Source organism: Aulonocara sp. 'chitande type north' Nkhata Bay, linkage group LG16 (genome assembly GCF_057382095.1).
Source record: "Aulonocara sp. 'chitande type north' Nkhata Bay isolate Kocher_YH1m ecotype deep benthic linkage group LG16, A_spYH_male_GT1.1, whole genome shotgun sequence".
Classification (NCBI taxonomy): Eukaryota; Metazoa; Chordata; class Actinopteri; order Cichliformes; family Cichlidae; genus Aulonocara; species Aulonocara sp. 'chitande type north' Nkhata Bay.
This window is the reverse complement of record NC_141359.1, coordinates 19,000,544-19,023,841: the sequence shown is the minus strand read 5'-3', so window position 1 is coordinate 19,023,841 and position 23,298 is coordinate 19,000,544. Positions and strand designations below refer to the sequence as shown.

General features: G+C 39.5%; 1 protein-coding gene across 4 annotated transcripts in view; it reads right to left on the bottom strand.

Moving 5' to 3' along the window:
- il1rapl1a (interleukin 1 receptor accessory protein-like 1a) overlaps positions 1-23,298 on the bottom strand; it is a 171,593-nt gene that overhangs the window by 12,935 nt on the left and 135,360 nt on the right. For all 4 annotated transcript variants that reach the window (XM_086266003.1, XM_086266004.1, XM_086266006.1 and 1 more), the window contains exons 7-8: positions 8,106-8,238; positions 2,824-2,969 (exon numbers count right to left, since the gene is read on the bottom strand). In XM_086266003.1, the coding sequence (XP_086122129.1) occupies positions 2,824-2,969; positions 8,106-8,238 (279 nt within the window). The remainder of the gene's footprint in view (positions 1-2,823; positions 2,970-8,105; positions 8,239-23,298) is intronic.

Sequence of the window (23,298 nt, the reverse complement as noted above, 5' to 3'; positions counted from 1 at the left end):
GAAAAAGGATGATTTCCCCCCAAATCTAACACACATTTTCCTTCAGCCCACAGGGATTTTAATCAATCAAGATTATTTTAATATCCAGTTTTGGGTTAAGTGTACAAATATCTGCATATTCTTGACTATAATAAAACTACAACCTGAAAAGGATAAGCGGAAGCGAATGGATGGATGGAAGAAATAAACCCATCTAACAGACCAGCATGCCACCATATGCCTTTTACTGTCCTCCCATCTCCCTACCATACAAATGACAAGCTGGACGAACACAGGTTAAGAACTTTGGGACAATGTTTGACACAAATTTGAAATTTGACAGACAAATAAATGCAGTGGTCGAGAGCAGTTTCTTCCAGCTCAGAACAATCTCCAGACTAAAAACATAACAAAACCCCCAAACAAGATCCAGAAAGGGCTTTGTTATGTCTAAAGTAGACTACTGGAATGCATAGTGGAGTTACTCATCTCTTGCCCACTTACAATTAGTCCAGTGTTAGCAGTCTTGCACTAAGCTCCCTGTGCATTGCATAATCTAGTACAAAGCTGCACTGTTCGTGTTTGAAGCTTTAAATGGTCTTGCACCTGCATATGTGGTAGATATATTGCGTCCATGTACTCAAGATCATAATGGCCTGATTCTCACTCCCAATTATCCCACAGTTGAACCTTAGTTCCAAAGTGACCCTCGACAAGCATCAACTGTAACTGTTTTTCAATCTAAACTTGAAAACTGCTCATTTCTAGAACTTTGTTGGATTGGTTGCCGATAGGAACCTGTTTCTATTCTATTTTATTTTCATGTAAAGCACTTTAGTTTTAAATGTGCTATAGAAATAAAATGCACTAACTTCTCTCCCATCACACAGCTATTTAACCTACAAATTGAATTTCAATCTGTTAGTTAAATGGCTGGTATGTTAGTATTTGGGTAATGTTAGAGAAGACTGTGCAAACACCCCAGCTCAGCAAGAGGAAACATTTCTATAACTGCAAGATTGGAAAAGAATTAATAAAACTTCTATAGGACTCATCGTTTTAAGTAGGAAGAGACAGCGAATACCAATATCTTAATATTCTGTTGCTGGACCTCATTTCTTTCTCTCTTAAAAGCACACACACACACACACACACACACACACACACACACACACACACACACACACACACACACACACACACACACACACACACACACACAGGAGATATCACTCATGTTTCAATCACAAATATGAGTGCACACCTGGAGTAGACAACTTTTCAAATGAAGTGTTAATAGACTTATTCACTGAAAGTGATTACTTGTTCATTGTGAAACTTGTTAGACGTTAATATTATATAATCCATTCAGGCTTGTTAAACTTTAATTATCACAATGCCTGAAACTCCTGACTTAAAATTGATTTAATTGAGGAATATGAAATTTAATAATTAAACCAGTTTTTCACTTCTTGTTGTAAATGTTGGAAGTGATGTTATGACGATTAGTCATCCATATAATACTCTGATGATGCAGTCTATAAACCTTTGAAATACACTTCCTGTTTTAATCCCATTTTCTCTTCATATACATCTGAACACGTCCATATTTCTGAACAAACTCTATTGCCTTTATTTATGTGGTTGGAAGGAAGATTGTTCTTCGTGGTTGGATCTGTCCAAATAAAAGTTGAACAAAATTCATTATTTAAATAACAATTGTGGCCCCAGAATTCGTAGTGGCGCAAATAATCTTGGCCACACCTTAGAGGACATCCCAATGAGACCAGCATGATAAAAAGACTGACTCACACCATATTCAACTCTTTTATAATATTCGGTTTCATTTAGCTCACCAAGTAGTTTTTTTGCAGTCAGGTGTAATTTTTATTTTGCTAATTGCATATGGAAAGCTGTTCCTTATTCTAAAATGAATGTTAAAGCCATAAAACGTACTATTTCAGAATCCAGTTGACATCAGCTCTAAAAGACTGAGGGCCAACATCAGCTGCTGAGGTCTGTTTGCGTCACATGCTCAAGATTTCACGGCTGCACCCTACTGAATCTACTCCATCATTAGGCTGTTGGATGACCTGAAAAGTCCCGCTTGTGAACTGAACAAACCCAGCCTATAACTACAATCAATAGGAAATCAAGCCTAAGTTCAACTGCCTCAGAGTTAATATTGTTGGTAGTCTCAATTAATCTGAATTAGTGTGAATTAAAATTAGTTTAATCATTCAGATATTCTATTAACTTTCATCTGGCTCATAATTTTCCAAGAGCTAGAGAATTAAATCCACATTCTCCCATTGATCATTACCCATTTGTTCATCAATTCTGATTCTGGTATTATCTTTATTTAATGCATTCTTGCTCCTGCTGTCTGCTTGTAGCTATAGCTGTTCATAAAGGATTTGAAGTGTGTTCCTTTCCTTGCAGCAACCCCCTAAATTGGCAAAGAACCCTGTCCGGAGACATAAAAGCAGATACTTTGAACTACACATGCTTCTTTTCATTCTGAAGTAAATAAAAACCTAGTTTAACAATAACCTGATCATAGCAACATTTGTAGTCATCATTTTTGAAAAGCTATATTGCTTTGAAATGTGTTCTTTCTTTGGACCACAAGGCGAGTCCTATTTACTTCAATTACACTAAAGAGAAGGCAGACATCTTTACAGCCAATATGTGGAAAATGAGGAAACTCATACCATAATAATGTACATGGATGAACAACACTACATGCCAGAGGAAAAATCAGTATTTTTATTTTTTTATTTTGGGGGGTGGGGTTGAACTGTCCCTTTAAGTTTGGAGTAGGAAATGTAAATAAGCACTTACCCCGCCTGAAAAGCTGGATGGTAGCTTGGCGACGGCCGTTGCCATTTTCCACGTAACAGGAATAATTTCCCAGGTCTTCCTCCTCTAAAGAGTCAATAGTTAGTGAAATGGCCACTTCCTGTTCTCCAAGATGCTCCTTGATGACCCTGCAAGACAAACAATTTAAACGGTATTGAACAATTCTTCTCAGCATCAAACACAATAGGTGGATGGGGAGTGACTTGGAGTTGATGGAATTAAAAAAAGATCAAAAACTCTCATGTTCAGCATGTGATGGGGTCTTCAGGAGTCATGACCCGAAGCACATCAGTCAGCGTTAACCAGATACGGTGTTATTGCAAATCCCAAGGGTTAAGCTATACAAAATAGTTTTCCTGTGGTACAAATGTATCTTGATCGAGGCCCTTTTGCGTTACATTAAGTACTTCATGGTATGTTAATTTCTTTCTTTGCACTCAAACATATGAGAAATGGAAATCAATAAGGGATCTTCCTCAGCTTGTGCGGGAGGAAATCAAATAATAGCGATGAGGAGAAAATCTTTTTATAGCAGCTGCCATGGTAACGGCGAGAAGGAGAGAAAGTAATATTCCATAAAGTAAATGAGTGTCCCCCGCTGGGCTGGTTGAGCCTGATGGAGGAGCGAATAGGGAGATAATGCTCCCTCATACCTTGGACACACTACTTAGCCTACTTTTACAGCACCCTCAACACAAATGACTCTTTGGAGGAAACAAAGTGCAAATGAGAAAAAGATCCCTTCTGTTTGTATGTGAGTGTGTTTATCATTACTGTGCTGAGAAGGAGTGGGACGAGGACAAAGGAGAGAGAGTGTTTGCGTGTGTGAGTTTGTGTTTAAATGTGTAGGGGGGGAGGGGGATAATGACTCTCAAGCATCTCGCTTCTCCCTCACCTTCAAACTGATAAACTGCACATAGGAAAGCTTGTTGGGAGAATTGGCATCTGTAATTGAAAGTGCATCATGGGCCGTGTGTGAAGAGGCGGCGGCAGCACTGATGATTCAGAGTTTGTTTTATTGTAGGATAGGCGCAGTGAGAAGGAGGCATGAGAATAAATCAGGTCTATCCAGAAAGCAGTGGTGACCCTAACCATAACTGTGTATTGCTTACTCAAGCAGTGTACTATGGGACTGTGGCTCAACACTTATGGTGGATCATCCACTTTGCATGCCAAACCGTCCTCGGTTAAGATGCTGAAGTCCCAAAATCATGTTTCCTGAATGCATTTTACGATTTACTTTGCAAGTCAAAACTTTTGCATAAAAAATCTAAGAAAAACATTGGTAACTACTTTGATAATTGTTCAGAGAACTTGTGGAAACATTACTCACTATTCTAAAAAATATTTATTAACCAGTCAACTAATGGAAAAAATAATCTGATCAGTTCAGTAGGAAATTCATAATTGTGAAGAAAAGTGACTCTGAATCTGGCGTGGTTGGTGTACTGGGATTTTCCCACACAATCATGGTTTACAAAGACTGGTCTGAAAAAGAGAAAATATCCATTAGGGGGCAGTTCTCTGGGCAAAAACATCTTTTTCATGCCAGATGTCAGATAAAATCACCAGTGTTGTGTTCCAGCTGAAAAGGAAGGCAACAGTAACTCAAGTAACGACTCATTACAACCAAAGAAGAGCATCTCTGAATATACAACATGCCCAACCTTGATGCAGATGGGCTACAACAGGAGAAGAGAACACCTGATTCCACTCTTGTTAGCTAAGAAAAGGAAATTGAGGCTATATTTTACATGGGATCACCAAAATTGGAAAATAGTCTTGATTTCTGCTGTGACATTTAGATGTTCAGGTCAGAATTTGGTGTAAACAACATAAAAGCATAACTCCATCCTGTTTTGTTCATATTTTCTTGCACACTTAAGGCCACTTAATATCAGCTGAGCATTGCTTAGACATCACAGCCTACCTGAGTATTTTTACTGGCCATGTCCATTTCTCTATAACTAAAGTCACTGCCAGGGGTGCATGTGAAGAAATAAATGGGATCGGACATTAAATGTTCCTTAACACGCCAACTCCCTGGTCAAAGTCTTAATGTTTGGTAGCATGTGCATGAGAATAGCTCAGATAATAGTCAGGTGAATTCACAGCAAGCCTGTCTCCTGCATGCTCCGTCTGGGCAGCACCAATATTTCCTGAAGTGAGAATGTGACTGAAGTCGACCGTCTCCTGCTGCGTTCCCCTTGTGGGAAAGTGCAAACTCAGACTCCAGACAGCATCTCAACCCAGCTTGCCCCCAACACTGTCTGGAGTTCATGGGAAAACAGTAATTGTGGGCATATTTCTCCAATCAGTACTTCTAGCTTTAACTCTTGGACTACAGTTTTACAGAGCAGCTTCACAGCATAGTATTATTCATTTTTAAGTGTAGCGTGTGAGTGGCGTGGTGTCTTCTGTTTCACATTTTACACCATGTGACACAACACAGCCATTGAACCTGATGAATAATGACTATGTGAACCTTGAATGGAGTTCACACTTGGTTTTAAAATGTGGACAATGATAAATAAACAACATCGTGAAAGCTGCTGCTTTGATCCGGTCATTCAGGCCACTTTGCTGAGGTGATTTTAAATGCACTTGGCCTCATATCACTGTACTGTAAATGCTAATGTGTCCTAACATGAGCAACGTATCAGGATGTAGTAGTAAATATGCCAACACTGAAGGACAAACATTTTGTTCTCTTTGCTAGCTCTTGCTGATCTTACGCTTGAATGGCAACAGACAGACAAAATAATGCTGTCCTTTCACCTTCTAGTGGAATTTGCACAGTAACAAAGGCTGAACTTGTGGTTAGCTGGAAACCTTAGAGGCTAATGAAATGATGACACATCTTGGCTCTCTACTTGTGACCCAGTCACCCAGCATACATTTTAAAACCAAGTGTAAACAGGGTCATAGTCACAAATGTGAGCTGAAGGACACATAACGGCTGGGATACCGATACACAGGAAGTTGTTCCTACTTTGGTACATCAGGGTCGGATTTGCAGGATGCCCTCTGCTTTTTCACGAGTGACCGAGTTTATTGATATAGCCTCAGCAGAAGGAGTAAACTGCAAACTTCTTCTCAAGCTATGGCTTCTTCTTTATCCCTTGTACATCCACTCCCCTCCTCATTGATAAAACCTCTGTGTTTGCTCATTTAGTGATCAATTTCCAGCGTATTCAATTCTTTCATATATTCAAGTGCACGTACACCTGCAAAACATCAACTGAAGCCACTCGATAACGTATTGATCACCTTTTTTTTTTTATGCTGAGACGCATTTGTTTTGTTAATTTATTAATCTCTGCATACAATGCTGATGTCTAGTCATCCATGCCATGATAACAGCAACAGCCCAGTCCCAATGGCGCAAATGAGAATTTATGGGCTCGGGTTGCCACAGAAATGAACTCCACCAAATCAATAGGCTGAGAGTTGGGTAAATAAAAGCCTGCAGTAAGTCTGTTCTCAAGGTATGAGTGCTCTTCTCTAAACTTAAGTTTGGCTGCTGATGCATTAGTAATAAAAGTATGTGGGTGGCAGGCTGACAAAGCGAGGTAACCCTGAGAAAACATGCCCAGCGTATCATTTAAAGGGGAGAAAGAGCTTGACTGCAGGGGAAGCACTGATTAGTTTGTGTTTAGCTTCTTGTATACTTGTTTTTTTTTTAAATTTCCTGTCATTTTTTGACCCTCATACATGTCTGGCTGTGTGCGTTTAAGTAAAATCAAGTCGTTTGCTGAATCCTTCAAGAGCAGCATCAGTAGGAGAAAGTGGATAATCGGATATATTATTGATCTCCTGCATGAAATATGATTTAAATTATTAAAATGATCACCCCTCAGCCAGCGAGTGGAGGAATCCTGGTGACAAAGGCAGGGGCAGAGAGGGGTTGGTTAAACAGCAATCTGTTTCTTCTGCATACTCATACCAGTGTGCTAAACAACTCATGATAACATCCCTCTTCACTTTACTCTTCATTGATTTGTGAATATTTCTCAACTCGTTTCACTCGTCTTTCCTGTTTTCTTCCTCTCTGTTTTCTCCCGCTCTTTCTCTCTTTCCCTTCTAGCACTTCTCCTCAGCTCCCCATGGCCCATCTGCATGCTGCTCTAGGTGGGTGCAGCGGGGGAGATAGCATAGTGGTGGCGGTGTGAAAAATGGCAGTTGTTAACCATCTGACAGGGCTGTCTCCCAGGAGCTGCAGCCTCTCCAAACAGCTCTAATGGGAAACATGCACATGGACCAGAGAATGGACTTGTTTAAATGTGCTACACCACTAGGAGGGGAGCGACACGAAGATGGGCTTGTTTTAAATGTCTCACAGCCTCCGGAGCGAGGCTTGTCAGTGGAGTCTTTGCAATGTTGCACAAAGACCTTAAGCGAGGTGAAGTTATATAAACTGCTTTTTACAAATGTGTTCAGCATCATCTCAATCTATTCTCAGGGCTTGTGCTGCATCCTGCTCTGTCAGAGATAAGGAGAGGGAAAAGCGCTGGTCATGGAGAGACAGCAGCTCCCAGTAAGACACAGGCAACCACTTTAATACCCCACGATTTCTTTCCAGATTTCAAGTCAAAACTTTTTTTTCTTCTTCTTTTTTTTCTAAACTAACAGAAAGAGTTTATGAGTGCACATTTCTATTATGAGAAACGCTTAAATGTTGAATGTTTCAGTCATACATTTTTATTAGTTTTCATAATGATCATAAATAACAGCCTAATTACAATAAGAGAGATGAAGATGAAGCTGCATCCAGGCATGAGAGGCATGAGATACCAAATATCGATTAGATCAGGGTTGCTTTTTTCTTTTTGTAGCACTTTGACTGAAATTACTTGACTTATAGGCCAACTTTTGAAGGTGTCCTCACATTGTTTTTTTTACATTCATCTACATTTTTTTGTACAGCAGTGTTTGTGTCCACAGGACAATAATGTATTTTAACTGACAAAAAATATATCAGAGGTAATAAAACAAATAAATTACAGTTTCTAACAAATTTCAAGCCTCTGCATCGTGTTCATGCTGTAGTGTAATTAATTGAAAAGAGCAGCTGCTTAGAAGGCAGGGAATACATCTCTGGAAAATGGTTGGTTTAGTGTATGCAATTTGGAGTTAATGGGCTAAGAGATGCGAAACCATTTGCATCGTCCTTTAATATTATGGGGTAAATTTATCTACATCTGCTATTAATTCCTCATTACTGCCAAGTCCAGGGAGGTGATTTGTAGCCCTGTGTTCCTTACTTGATGTCGCTCTCCTGGACTCTCTCTTCATCCAGGTCCTCTATGAACTTCTCCCCCTTCATCCAGTAGATGAGGGGGCTGACATCGCCGCTGTAGCCAAAAAATGCCCGGCAGGTAAGGTTCAGGGCGCTTCCTGCAAAAAACCACAAAACAAAACAGGAGATGACATGCTGTCATGCTCGATGGTCTTGCTGTTGTGTTAAAGGCATACAGCTCACATGCACAACCTGAAAAAATATTGTGTCAAATGCTATGCAGGGCTTTAAAGTCAGTGATATCGCACAGATACTCCAATTCTACCAACTCTTTTTATTTTATGCGTCATACACACATAGGGTGTGACACACACTTCACACATTCATAGACTCACAAATACACACTTTGCAAATCTGCACACAAATGCCGTCTGATGAGGGAAAGTGAAAATATGCCCATCCTCAACTAGTTTGGGGGATGTGCGTCTGCTATTTAAGGAGACAGGCTTTCCTTTCAACGTCGGCTTTAAATGCCCATTTGGCCACACACAAAGCACACTGATCATAAAGCAAGTAATGAACACATGAGGGCACTCAAGAGCTTTCCAGAATCCCCCTGGAGACAGTGCATTGGAAAAAATAAGGCAAAAGGAAGTGAGCGGAGACAGACACATCATTTTATTTAGAGCTGCTGATGGGTATGAAGGGAGGTCAGGAGTCAACAACTACAGTTTGCTGCGAGTTGATATGTGGAGGGAAGAAGTAATTGTCACTGGGGAGCCGATGGATTCTTGGTTCTGTGAATGAAAGGATTATCTCTGTGGTTCAACACAGAGGGCAAGTATTTGCATGGAAGAAAAGGTGATACTTCACTACCAATTAAAAAAGTTTCAGTTGAAATCTACCGCACTAAAGATGCTGGCAGCGTTTTTATAATTCGAGAAAGCCTAGAGATAAATCATAAATGAATCTGAGATAAAAAGCAATAAATAAATAAATAAATTAAAGAAATATACATATATACATAATGAATCAAATATTACAAGCAGCACAACTGTGAGCTGATTAAAGCTGGCAACACGTCATCAATCATGCAAGAACTTCAGTGTCCATGAACTTTGCATGTATTAAACTAAAGCTAAAGCGTGGCTGGCATACACTGTGAATGCATTTATTTTTCGTTCCAGCGAGGTGGCATTCACTAAACGCCCAGAGCGCAGTAATCTCGGCAAACCACAAGCGACGTGTAAACAATATACATATGATTTGATCCCGTAGCACATACTGTAAAGTGGGTGGAGACTCCTCTCAGGAGAGTCGGATCTGTGATTTGGGAAGCGCCGGGAGAAAGACGTGAAGAGGCTGGGGGGATGACGCAGATGCTTTTTGCCTGTTTCGCAGCAGGATTTACAAGCCGCAGTGCAAGGTTTGCATTTGTTAATCCCGATTAGTATGTTACAGCACTTGTGTTGGGAATCCAAGGGAAACTCTGCTACTTAACACCAACTTCAAAAGCAACTACGTCTAAGTCAGATCTTTTTTGTAAGAGTCAAAACTAAATATTTAAGGATTTACTGCAAGTCTCTTCTCTTGCATTACATATTATACAAGGATTTTTTCTTTGTTCCCTCACTGTGATCTTTGAACCCACTGCACACCACAGTGTAGCCCACCACCTTTTTCTGGGATGCCCCGGCTGTGCCACCGGTCACACATCTTCAGAGCTGTGCCGACAAGGGTTATTCTTTAGAAGATTGTTTGTGTTTGTGTTTGAACTAAGAGCTCGTTTTCTCTGTGCTCCTCCTGTCAACAACCGAGACACAGCTACAAAAGATTTCAGCGGGTCTCTCTCTCTCAGCATAAGGAAAGTTTTGTGGCGTGCAGGGAAGGAGGATGGGAGGACACCCAGGAATGAACTGATAGCGCTGTCTGTGAGGAGCCGTGTCTGACATTTCCAAAGTTCAACAGCCTCTCTCAGCTTGGTATTTGTGCACAGCCGGGCTCTACAAAGGCTACACGCTCTACCTACAAAATAGGAACCTCCTGCATGCAACACACACACATACAAACACAACCACTCACATGCACATGTACAGAGAACTTGGTACAAAAATACTTTACTATATAATCAGATCCAATTTTTTAACATGCACATACGGCACAAAATTACACATTACAGGCAACTCCGTGTCTCTGTGTGTGACCCAGATGCAGTATCTACCTTTTCCTCTGTTTATAAATCTGCCCCCTGCTGTTCGTATATCCCTCAGATCAATTGTAAACTAGGAATGTCAAGCTGCCAGCAGCCGCTGCCTGGAGAGGAAGTCTCCACTGAGCTGCCTGGGAATCACAGGAAACACTTGAAGGCCTCCTGCTGTCTTATTCTAGTCCAAATGCAGCACTCCCTGAAACGCTCTCACAGCCACCTTTGTTACTTCCAGAATGCCGGTGGGTGGTGTTGCACCTGCAACATCATCGTCACAGTCGATACAGTGTAAAGCTGGACATTTTGTTACAGGATGGTGGCCAATTAGTCTGATAAAGTGCTCATAGGGCACATGTGTGCTCTCTTGCATTATCAGCTCATCCTGTACATTCAAGTAATACATAAAAACATTGCTGAGGCTCTGATTGAACAAATAATACCAGCGGTGCACTACACAGCTTTTTGGAGCTTTTGATGATATATGATTTTTTTTAGCTGATTCAGTTCTTCTGGTTTATTTTGGCTTAAAAGTCAAGACTGAAAGTTTATCCTTTAATATGAATAAAGATTTACAAATCTTTATTCATATTATTATTAAAAATAAAGAAGATTGGTTAATAAATCATAAACGAAAGATCGTCTGCGCCATTTAAAACATCTGATTTGTACGTGTGTTTGAAGTTGGATATTTGAATGTAATTTCATCCCGACTGATTATTACATGGCGTTCAGTACTGTCTGCAGGGTCACATGCACCACGTTCTCTGCCTGCATTGAACACTGAACAGCTTTTTTTTTTTATACCTTTAGAGGCTTATTTTCTTTCAGCACTTCAGTGTGCAGCTGAAATAACACCCAAGTTATTTGAAATGACACTTGCGCTCCCCTGGTGCTACATGTGCAATGCATACCTCCAGCTGCGCTTTAATTGGCAAGGTGAAGAGAAAGGTGGACGACTCTTTGCAAGGCAGCAGAGAAATGCATATAAGTATTACCCAGGCATATATATATATGTATGTATGTCCTGTTTAAGCTAGGCAAGATTGCCATAACTATTATGATGCTAAGCCAGCCAGACTTGGAGCAGATGGTAGGAGGACTATTAACCAGAACTGGAACAATGAGGTTGATCATTTGTACTAGCTGCAAAGGAGGAACAGCTTTTCAAAATCTCTCCCATGCTGTCAAACCCAATAGCAGTATCATTATTATTATAATCTGTTATTAGTCTCAGAGAGGTTTGTAACATTTGGAAACTTCCATTAATGATCTCTGTGTTGACTTTGACTCTGAGAGTGAATTTTTACTGAATTTTTAGGCAAAAGATAAGTTCAGGAAAACCCTCCAAAGTTAAATTTGGCTTCAGAAAAGCTTTCAAGGGAACAGGTAGTATATAATATGTAACAGCATCACTGGTTTAATACCTGTCACCAACCACCACCATCCATGTCTCCTGAATAATAAGCATTCTAGCTTTTGGTGAAAACTCAAAAATTCAAATCTCTTTTTAATTTATTGAAGTTCAATAATAAGTGTGCCATTACAAGACTTGGCAAGATTAGGCGTGAAAAATATCCCCCGCTGAGTGGATGCGCGTCTTGTACAGCACAAGAGCGTGATTAAGTGTTTGCCTGAGTGTGCGTTTCTATGTGCATGTCTTTGTGTGTTGTTACTGCCTTCACACATGCGTGGGTGTGGAACAAATCCATGTAATCTGAATGATTGACATCCTCCCCTCGGCTGAGAGTTGGTCACGGCGCTTGATGGAAATTAGACTTAAGAACCACCCCTTTTTTCCCACTTCTGCCCAATGTCTCTATGAGTCTTCCACACAGACTACATCTTTGGTCCTCCTATAGCAACAAATAAATATTTGGTAGGGAACAGTATAATATAAAAATACATTTTGACCCTATTATTACTATAGCTGGGTATATACATGAGGCGATGGGATGTAGTTATACAAAGTGGACCCAGTGCCCTTATTAATCTAGCTTTCAGAACATGCCTTTCTCAGAGATGGCATCTTTTATTTGTCTGTCTGAAAAACTTAAAATATGATGTTTTAAGAGGTCCTAGAATGTAGCCACACCAGCAAACGGCTTAAATAGAGAAACAGTTGTACAAAACCTTTTAAGTTTGCATACACAATGTCTACTTTTCATTAGTTTGGGTGTTGGTAATTCTTGTAGTCATGTCATCAGTAAAATTGGTACTGGCAAGAAGTTACCACTAAAATAACAAACCAGTTGTTTCTTTTAACTTTGGGTTTCATTCAAATCTTTTATCAAGACAATGGCTGCATTTATCAAACAGAGTCAAACTCATACTGATATATCGACTCATATTTTTTTCTTTCAAATACACAAAACATAAACAAATTTGCCTAACATTTGGTATGTTTAGTTATTTAGGAAAAATAATCTTTAGTTGTGGCTTGACTCTTTCACACTCTGACTCTGGTCTGTTTAGCTGGTTGTTGTATTTGTTGTGTTTCAAACATGTGTTGCAGACAGGGAAATTGCAGAGCGCTCTCTGGTGGACAAACTATGCAACATGAAAACACATGACACGGCTGAAGAGTGTTTCTACCAACTCATCTTTACTTTATAAATGTTGATTTATTGGGTGTTGTCAATGCTGATACTGATATATTGGCAAATAGCTAATAATGGCCAGTATATATGCTATACATATATACTGCAACTAAACAGTTTGGGTTCAGATTACAAACTGTTCTTCTGGGGAAATTAAATAAATTTTCAATTTATTTCAATGTTTAATTCCATATGGTAGCTGGCATAGGCTCCAGTTCCTCTGCGACCCTGAACTGTATAAGCGAAAGTGGATGGATGGATGCATAGTGCCAATTTGTGACAACATCAGTGCTTTACATCACAAAGTAAAGACCGTACAATATCAAAACCCCAACAATCACGTGACCCCCTACGAGCAAGCACTTGGCAACAGGGAGAAAGAAAAACTCCTATTTAACAGGAAGAAAACTTCGGGGTCATAGAGGGGCCGCCATCTACTGTGACTGGTTCGGGGTGAGGGAATTAATAGCAGCTTAAATTTTTCGTTTTTTGTCTTCTGTGGATTAAATATCTACTTTATCGGCACATTGTGACAAAACCTCTGTAAAGTAACAAGCTGTTCAGTTTTTACCAGCCACTAGAATTTATAATGCCCATTATACTACATTACATTTATTTGGGAAACACTTATGTCTACAGCAACTTTAATGAATGAGCTTTTTGAATGCTTTTAGAGCACACTAAATATATTCATGTCAAATAAGGATAGGTACACATTTTACTTTTCAAAGGGATCACAAAAGAAGCTCTTTATTAGACAATATAGTGGAATGAAACCTAGCAGCCAAAAAACAAGCCAACCCTCATGCTGGGCAGGCCTTTACTGTGAAATGCAATAAATGATTGAGTGAAACCAGAAATGCTGATCAAATTTTTAAAGACTATAAAATAATGTGTGCTGCACAGGGTCATAAATTTGATTTGCATCAACTCTTGGTGCATGTTTAGCTGATTTCACAGTATTTGGGATAATTAGGCCTCACAGAGCTGGCACTCAGATTCACACAGAGGAATACTTTCCAAGCCAGAGGAGAGGAAAACAAACCTTGCACAGAAAACACTCTGCAGATGCTGTCCAAACTCAGCACAGATGCACAGAGCACACAGCGAGATTGACAGATACGCCGACAGAGGGGCAGATGAATGAACAGACAGACAGACAGAACCCCCCCCCCCCCCCCCCCCCAACAATAACACTATGCATATATGAACATGATTAGAAACTAACAGACACACACATACACATCGTGTCAGTTCTTTCTTTTCCGTCTCAACTCATTCTCCTTGAATACACGTGTCGTTCTCGTGCCACTGCTTAGAGCGGAGTTGTGTGCTGTTACTGCGTGTGACAGCCACCATCATGTTTTATTTGTAGGATAAGAAACAATCCGGAGAGCCTTTTGAAAAAGTCATATTCAGAGTGGGTTTGATGTTTCATAACACACTCTAGTCCTCAGCACAATTGTTCTCTCGGTACTTCGTTTTCAAGGTAAGGCACAGTCTTGCACATCACATGTGAGTGTTTTTTCTCACCCTGAAGATGCACTTTGCCAATTTTTAGGAAGGGGTGGCCCTAAAATAATAAATAGACTATTTGAAGTGTAGAGAAAACATGGAATTGACAATGAAAAATTGCTGTTACTGTGATAAAATCATACACATCAAACAAAAACAGCAGAATAAAAATGTATTAATATGACAGTCAGTCTTCTTGTTTCCGGCCATCTTAGCGTCCTCATTCAGAAAAGGGAATCAGCTACATGTATAATCTTCTTTCATACATCTTGTTCACTGGAAGGAGGACTTTTAATTACAATGTTATACAAGAACTGCTATAAAGCTCAGCTGCTCCGTTATTCACAAGGGGTCCACAGCGGTTAGCTCCACATATTTGATTTGGCAGCTTTTTACACCAGATGCCCTTCCTGAAGCAACCCCAAAGGGGCACGCTGTCCATAACAGGTTCCCAACAAATATTATTCACTTAAAAACAGAAGAGCACTCTCAAACACACCTGCTTATTCTCTCACATAAAAAAATAAAGGGCCCTACGCACAGTATTGTGCACGAAAGATTTCAATTTTACACTTGTGCTTGTGTAATTTGTTTTTTTGGGTAGCCATCACTGGCTTTCACGTCGGTTGTGATGTCACAAGCACTGGCCCATATGTGCATGTGGAGCAGATGAACGTGAAAACAGCTTTCTACAAACTCAACATGTCGATCAATTTGTACAGTGAAAGTCAAGCATCCAAAAGCAGAAGCCGCATCAACACTTTGGCAATATTTGCTGCAATATTCAAACCCACCCGACCTAAATACAGCCTTAATAAGCTGCGCACCTTCCAGGGGTTACATATCATAGCACATGTGTTGATTGATTGCCACCACAGGCTGATATTTAATTCTTGTCAGACCCCCAAAGAAGACTTAGAGCGCATACACACTCGTCTGTTTTCCCTCAAAGAATAAACTTGAACTATATAATTTTACCTGAAATAAGAGGGCTTCTACAACTTGTTTTTTTTTTTTTAAAGATTTCACCTGCTGCACTGAAAAGCACCTTTCAGATAAGCCCTCTGAGCCATGCAGTGTTTCCCTTCTTTTCTTTTTGCTGTACAATATCATTGTTGCAATATATTTTTCTCCTGAGATATTAATAGAATCGTTCTGCTCCCCACTGTTATATAGGTCCTTGTAATCCATCCGAATGGACAAACTACCAGAAGCTGAGTTATTGTACAAGGTTTTTATGGCAAACAGCAATATCCCACAGCCTAGTTTTAGACACAGGCTTAAATTTCGGAGTCTGGGTATTTTAAGCTTTCAATAAAATGGCCAAGAAGAAAGTGTTAGTGTGTGCATATGCATATATGAGGGGGAGGGAGGGAAGGGGAGAGAGAGTGAGAGAGGGAGCGGGAGAAAGAGAGAGAGAGAGAGAGAAATAAGGGTTTGTGAAGATTTCCTGTGGATATCTCTGCAGGAGAATCTGATACAAGTCCTGTCAGTCATGATTCTTCCCCCACAAGGTGTGAAACAAGCATGAAAAAGTGCACACAGTACTGTGTAATCCTTTTTTGCACAGAGAGAGGATAAGAGAGTGAACAAGTTGGAAAACAACAAAACTATGATACATGTCAAACCTTCTTTGGCTGGTGCATTGTGATGTGTATTGTGTGTGTGTGCACGTGTTGCACATGTAATAACGTCCCTTTGAGTAGTTAAAAATGGATAGGCCATACATTTTCTGAGCGCGCCTACTCTGTGAACTATATCCAGCCTCATATTCACCCCACACTCACATTGTAGAATGCCTTAAACACGTGCCTTTTTCAAGGCTAGGATGGGAGACAGAGGAAGAGTAAGGGGAGCCGGAAAGTAACGACAACGGCGGCATTGAGAAAAGAAGGTGAATGACAGCTATTCAGCATTCCCGGGTGACTCCTTGAAATTCTCATTCCAGTCCCCTTTGCTAAAAATACCTGATCCCGCTTCTTGTCCGTGCTCATCTCTCGATGCAGGAGGTGAAATCTCTAGAGAACCGTAAGCAGGCAAGTGTGTTTACTGTTTCAGGAGTGGGGAGTTGGAGCACAGGAAAGTCCAAATCTGTCTGTCAACATTTCTATTCTTTAGCTGCCTGCAGGTTACCATGACTACACCTACCGTGCGAGGTAGCAGCAGCTCAGCAGGCTCCGTCAGGACAGAGAATACAGTAAAGATACGTACTGTAATGACATCAGGATCCTGGTGGATATATTGACAGTGAGCAGCAATCAAAGCTGGCTCTGCTTGGAGGAGGGTCAAAACAAAATTCTGACTCCTGACAAACTGAAAAGTCCTCCGCTTGTTTGTGCAGCGTTTCGAACATCTTGGAATCTGTGAAAAAAGCTCCACTGTATGTAAAGATGTGGCTATTTGTTCGTAGCACTTTTGCTCTGCATTGCGGAAGTCGGTGTGAGGCGGGGGATATCGAGGGGTGAGAAGTACAGTAAAAAGATGGATTGGAAGATTTGGGGCAGAATAAGTGGAGGAATGAGTAAGGGCAATGAGAACATAAAAGAGTTAGGGCCCACCCCCTCCGCCACCTCAGCTTCTCTGCAGCTCTAATATCGTGCCCTCTCCAGAGACAAGCCCTTAATTACCATTACAAGCCTGAGAGCTTTTAACAGAGGAGAATCCTGCGTCTTTCCCTCTCTGTTGCTCCTTCTCCTCGTTTGTTCTGTGGCCCCCGACGATCCATCAGGGAAATGTAAGCCTTTAATTACCGGTAAAAATTACGGCCTTTGTGAACAGGTAGTTGGTGCCCTCGCTTTCATCTCCCCTTTCGTCTGCTAAGCGTCCCTTTTTGATGACATAATAGGTGCTTTTTCCGAGGAAGGGAAACACAGAGGCTCATTATACCACAAGAGGCACTGTGGGGGATTATATGATTATGTGATAGCAAACTTAATAAATGTTCTTTTATCAGTGTGGCAACAAGTGCTCATGCCCCAACTTTTTCTCAAAAATCAGCTTTTTCAACGTTCTGATCATCCAGTATGAAACTGTCCACCGTGGGAACAGAAATAAAATTTCACAAAACATGCCGACTCACCCACGTTTCAAACCTTTGGTCTTCTAACCTTTCTGCACACTCGATTTTGAATTGCTTTCTCACAAAGTGCCTTTATTACCCATGTCTTATTATTTCTTACGGCCCCACATCTCCCCTTTCCATTTTACACCAGAGGGTTTTTGGAATCACTTTTCCTACTAATCTGAGTTCATGTAAAATCTCCTTTTATAGTCAAAAAGAGACAAAAAATAAATGCAATTTTCATTCAGTGTCAGTGGGTGTCATAAACTGCCTTCTAGGAACCTCGAGAAAGCTTTTTTTCCCACTTTGCCGTTTATTTTGAAAAAAAAAAATTGAAGGTGTTGGGACGACAATAATGTAAAGAAACAAAAGGAAGAAAGGAGCAGGGAGGAAAATGATAGAAGAACTTTGCAGCTAATGGATAAGCACAGAGATACAAAGTCAAATATAGAGGGATCTGTAATTGGCTCCTATCCAGGGAACTGGATGCCAATTAAATGGTGAGATTTGAACACTTGACGAAGAACATCACTTTAACGAATGGCCCAACAGGGGCCTGGCTGCAGGCACTGACCCACTGACCGGAATACCAACCGGAGTCTGACTAACTCAATTAAAACCGGAGCTCAGTATCTAAGGTTAGGTCACACCAGCACAGACCATCACTGTTAACCAACCGTATCCCAAGTGACTTTATCAAATCCTATTCAAACATTTGTGTCATCCAACTTATGTCAACAGAAAAGCCCTCTATTCCCTTACTGACATCCATATATCCAGCCTAAAATACAAAGCACTGCCTCAAGAAAGTTTAGAATGTATAAAAATGTATTTTAAACAGACTAAAGAAAGCTTAATTTTTATATGATCACATTTTTTAAAATATGTTTTAAGTTAAAGGCTGTCTGGGCTTTGAGAAAGCTCAATAAGAATCATTGAAGGCGTGTGAAATGATTGCAAAATATGATTATTCTACTCTTATACAAACCAGCTATAAGAGCTCTGTTTGGAATTAATGAGAGCTGTAAGAAATAATCTGTAACACAGTAGGTGTCATACAGTAGTTTAAAGTTAAGACAAGTGTGTGTGTGTGTGGAGGGGGCGGGGGGATAAAACTCTGTGTGCGTGGGAAGGGTAGTAAACCTGCTGAGGTATTAATGAGACAGGAAAGGCACGTGTTAATGAGTTAAAACAAGAAAAAACTAAATATGGATAAACTGCAGAAAAAAAGAACGATTCTGCAACAGTGTAAAGTTTTATTTTAACAGAAATGATCAAACAAATTGAGGCCTAAATTTAAATTTAAGGTTTGCTGTGCTGAGTCCTGATTGCTTTTAGGGATTTTGAAGAGACAAGAGGAACACCAAAGTCGGGGAATAGATGCAATGTTAAGTGCCTCTTCACCAAAGTCCACAGTAATGCAGCAGTGGATTTTTCAGTGGGTAGCAGGACATATACAGAAAAGGTCACTGAGTTAGAAATAACTCTATTAGGACTCTCAGGCTATTCAGCAAACCAAGAAAGTACACCGTTATAGCATATTTTCAAGACGCACACATCCTAAAACAAAAGCAGGGTAGAGAAGAAAGTGACTGTAATGGCTGAAACATTGTTCAGAGTCCAAGACAAATTATTTTTAGCAGTTGCAGATATGCAACTTTGTGCTGACCCCATGGTAAGGAGAGTTCACTCTTTTCTGCAGATGCAATCATATGACCAGGTGCAAATGATTTTCAGTATAGCGTTGTGAACTCAAACAAAAGCATGCAGATTATACACCTGCAAAAAGAAATATAACACATTTCCAAAACCTGAAACAGGCCATAAACATAAAAGTACTTTCACTGATCCACTCTGAAAATACCCACTTTATTTTTGGTCACTTTTTATTCACACAAATGTCATGAAATCAACATTCATAGCAAGAATAACAGATGAAAGACCCGGAGGTATTTATGCATTCTCCAAATTTCCATTTTAAATTTTTGTTTTAATTATAGCTGAACACAGTAAAACAGAATAATGTAATGATCCCCAAGAACATCTGCTGCTATATCAGATAAGCTGAAGCTAGTTAGGAAATCAAAGCTTTGTAATGTTGCTATAGAAAAAAAAGGGTTTGTTGCCTTGACACAAAAAGAGGTTAATACTATTTCTTTTATTTCATTTCTAGAGATCCCACATGTCCACTTCATGAAGAGATAAACCTTCTGTATGTCATTCTTTTGTAGTCTTTCTCTGAGTTTTCTTCTAAAGCTTTCACTCATCTTCTCAGCATCACCAAAATCCCATTTTCCTCTACCTTCCCTCTTTTTATGCACCCGTCAAAGCACATCCACACACATCCAGAAATATACATTCACGCACACACACACTCCTTCCTATAACAAAGCGGTGCCCTCCTCTCGTCACTTCCACAGCTCTGCCTCTTATCACACCTCTAGCACTCCATACTCTTTCTCACCCTCTCATTTTGTAGCCTAACCCTGAAATCTCAACATACCACTTGAGTCAAAACCACCTCACAGACTTCACTACCCCTCCTCACTTTCTTTGTTTTTTCCCCACCTCACGCTTCTTTCGATTGTCCACTCTTTCTCTGTTTTTCAATTTATGACTCATCATCCAGTTCTTCACACCAACCCTCCCCTGCCTCGCCAAGACCATGTCCGGTAAATTTTGGGCTTTTGAGTAGGAGCGCAGATTGAGCTTCGGCCGCAGGAGGCCTATGTGTTGAGAAATCTAAATCAAGGCTGACAAATGACTTGTGCCATGTGGGCTGGAGACACTGGGACAGGGGCACTGGGGAAAACAGAAATGTTTACACACTAACACAGGCTGATGGTGTCCCATGGTACTTGGCAAGCACTGGGATAATTTCACTCTTGCAAAATACCTGAGGGATCTGTGACTTTCAGCCAATCAGAATCGCAATGAGGGAGCGCGCTAGGACGTTAATTACTGCAATGATTTCCTGTGAGAGGCAGGATGGGTTTGATTTGTGTGTGTATTTGCATGTGTGTGTGTGTGTCTACCTACAAGAATACACATGCTCCATCACGCGATGGGGTGAGCACAGCATCAATCAGTGCCTCCTTTTCTCTAAAAGAGATTAAATGACTTGCACTGCATAAATCCTTATCTCGATGGCTCATCAGTCATTCTTATTCAGTTTCTGTCAATTTGACCACAACCTTTAACTGTAACAATGTCACTTCTTAACTGTCAGAAATCTAACAGATTATTCTCTCGACGATCCAAACTACAAGTCCTTGCCAGGACTTTGTTTGGAAGGCAACTAAACACATTGCATGATATCCTATTTTCACTTTTTAGGTCCTTGGGGATCAATACTTTTGAAGAATGCAACTGGGATCTGGTTTCTATAGTAACTGCAAAGTGCACTTTGCTTATCCACAATCTGGGGGAAAAAAGTCTTTCAATTATCACCAAAAAATGAACATTGTTTGCTTGCATGAGTGCTCATCCGCATGCAAATAAATGTGTGTAAATTAGGTCAACTGGTTAAGCAAACTAAACAGCATATTGCATGTGTTCATGCTCTGCATGTGCTTGGAGCAACTGTTTATTTCATAAAGATACAAATTTACAATGCATAAAATAGACAGATTAGATTAACATCGTGTCCTATATTTCTAAAATCTGGCTTAAAGTAGGGCTGTTAATCAGAAATTACCTACGTTCTGGTTATATTTTCATTAAATACATTACACCACAGTTAGCAGGTGCAATTCATGCTCACATCAACAAAATCTTTATTTAAAAAGTACCTTTCTTTCTATTAATCTAATAGTGATACTCATCTGTTTCCTGACTATGTGAATATGATGTTTTAACTCTAAAACAGACATGTTATATGATCTAAATATTTGCTAACTACATATGGATTTTAGTTGTCATGAAGATGCTCAGCACAAAGGTCAAGCAGCCGACCTAACAATAATGAGAATGAAGTGCCACAGCCCAATGAAATACACTAAATATAATATAGTTAAGCTTTTTAATTGTTTTTATGTGCAATGACTCTAGTTAACGGATTGGAGTCGTTAAAGCTGGGAAGCTGTCATCATTTTTACTGTATGCTGTCAAACAAAAAAGTCATTTGTTTTGTATTCAACACCCAAATAAATGCTTTTCCAAAGAAAAATTCAACACATAGTTTGTATATCACAAAGTTTTTGCTACCAGCATCCATTTTTCTCCAAACAGGCAGCCAGTCATAAACAAACACATGAACAGCAGATCAAAAAAACATGGCGATTTTTGTTGCCAAACAGCAAATCGAGCAAACAGAGTTGTTTTTGTTCTGGGATCATGTGGCAACAAATCAACTGTTACTTACTGCGTGTGTGTAATTTGCAGCTCAGGTGCTTTTGATACCTTTGTCCTGATATCGGTGGCTAATGCTAACCATTTATTTGACAAATTAACTTTACACGCAACTATTTTAAACAGCATATATGATTAAAACATCCAATACATTGTTCAATTACTGGATATTTTTTAAGCTTTTCCCCAAATATATTTGTTTTTTTTAATTGTGAATAGAGCATTTTAAATGAGGCCGTGAGCTTTACTGTTAATAAAAACTCATGGCTTGGTTTATTCAGAAAAGGTCCAGAGTGATTGGAAACACAATCTGTTTACCAGTATTCAAACAATATCATGTTGTTGTTTTTTTTCAACATTAACCCAAATGTCATAACCTGTCGTCTCTGAATGCTGCTAAACCAAATAATGTCACAACTTGGAAAAGTATTTAGTAATAAGGTAAATACACTTACAATACAAGTGTATGTAATATAATTTATATAATATGAAGTAATTAATAGTGGTAAAGTAAGCTAGAATAGAACTGAATAATATATATATTTTTATCAGTTAGGGAAATATTGTTAAGAGGTAGACATATACTTCAACCTTTTTATTGAGATGGAAATTTGTATTTCATATTTTTAAGAAATAATAATATAGAGCCGAGCAAGAATAATTAAGCACATTATTAATTAACTTTTTTGTGTAACACTATTTATAATATAGAAATCTGAATGATAGTTTTGGAGAATTTGCACTGTGTGATTTGCTTCAAATTGCTAAAGGAAGTTTTTTTTAATTTTAAGTTATTTAACTTTACATTTATAAAGTAAGTACTCGCTGATTTATAAGGCAAAGTTTCTTTGATTCCAAATGAGTCACCCCAGAAGTTTAGCAACAACCACTGCAATGCAGATCTGCGTGATGGATGACCTGTTGTACCTTCGTTATTCATGAATGCACACAGTTTTGTTTGTAGTACTGTGGGGAAAAAAAGTAAAAGAAAATGTAAGAGGAATTAAGGCGGAGCTGGGAATGGGACATCGAAAGTCAAAAGGATGTTTAAAAAGAAAGCACAGGACGTAAAGTTTGTGTATGATGCTGGTCTGCAAAATGCATGGTCGACCCAGCTATTCACATGAAATAATATGAATAATAAATAAGACACTGGGAACAGGTTAATTTCTGGATGCTACTCTTAGCAGACACTCTAGTCTGCAGTGTCGTTTCAGTGAAACAGTGTTTTACAGAAAATATGGTTAATGTGTCTTTTCTTCTCCTGTTAATATAAAGACTGCTGAAGTCCACTGATTAAAGATCTATACATCTTTAATTAATTGTAATCCTTAATGTGGATGTATGAACCTTTATATTCAGTCCAAATCAGGAGGTGAGTCCTAAAAGATGGCTTGCACCATAGTTAGATCAAATGTTTGTAACCACTTCTGGCTTGTGTCCAATGCATGAGCTCTTATCACTCTATCAAACAATGTCATTACCCCTG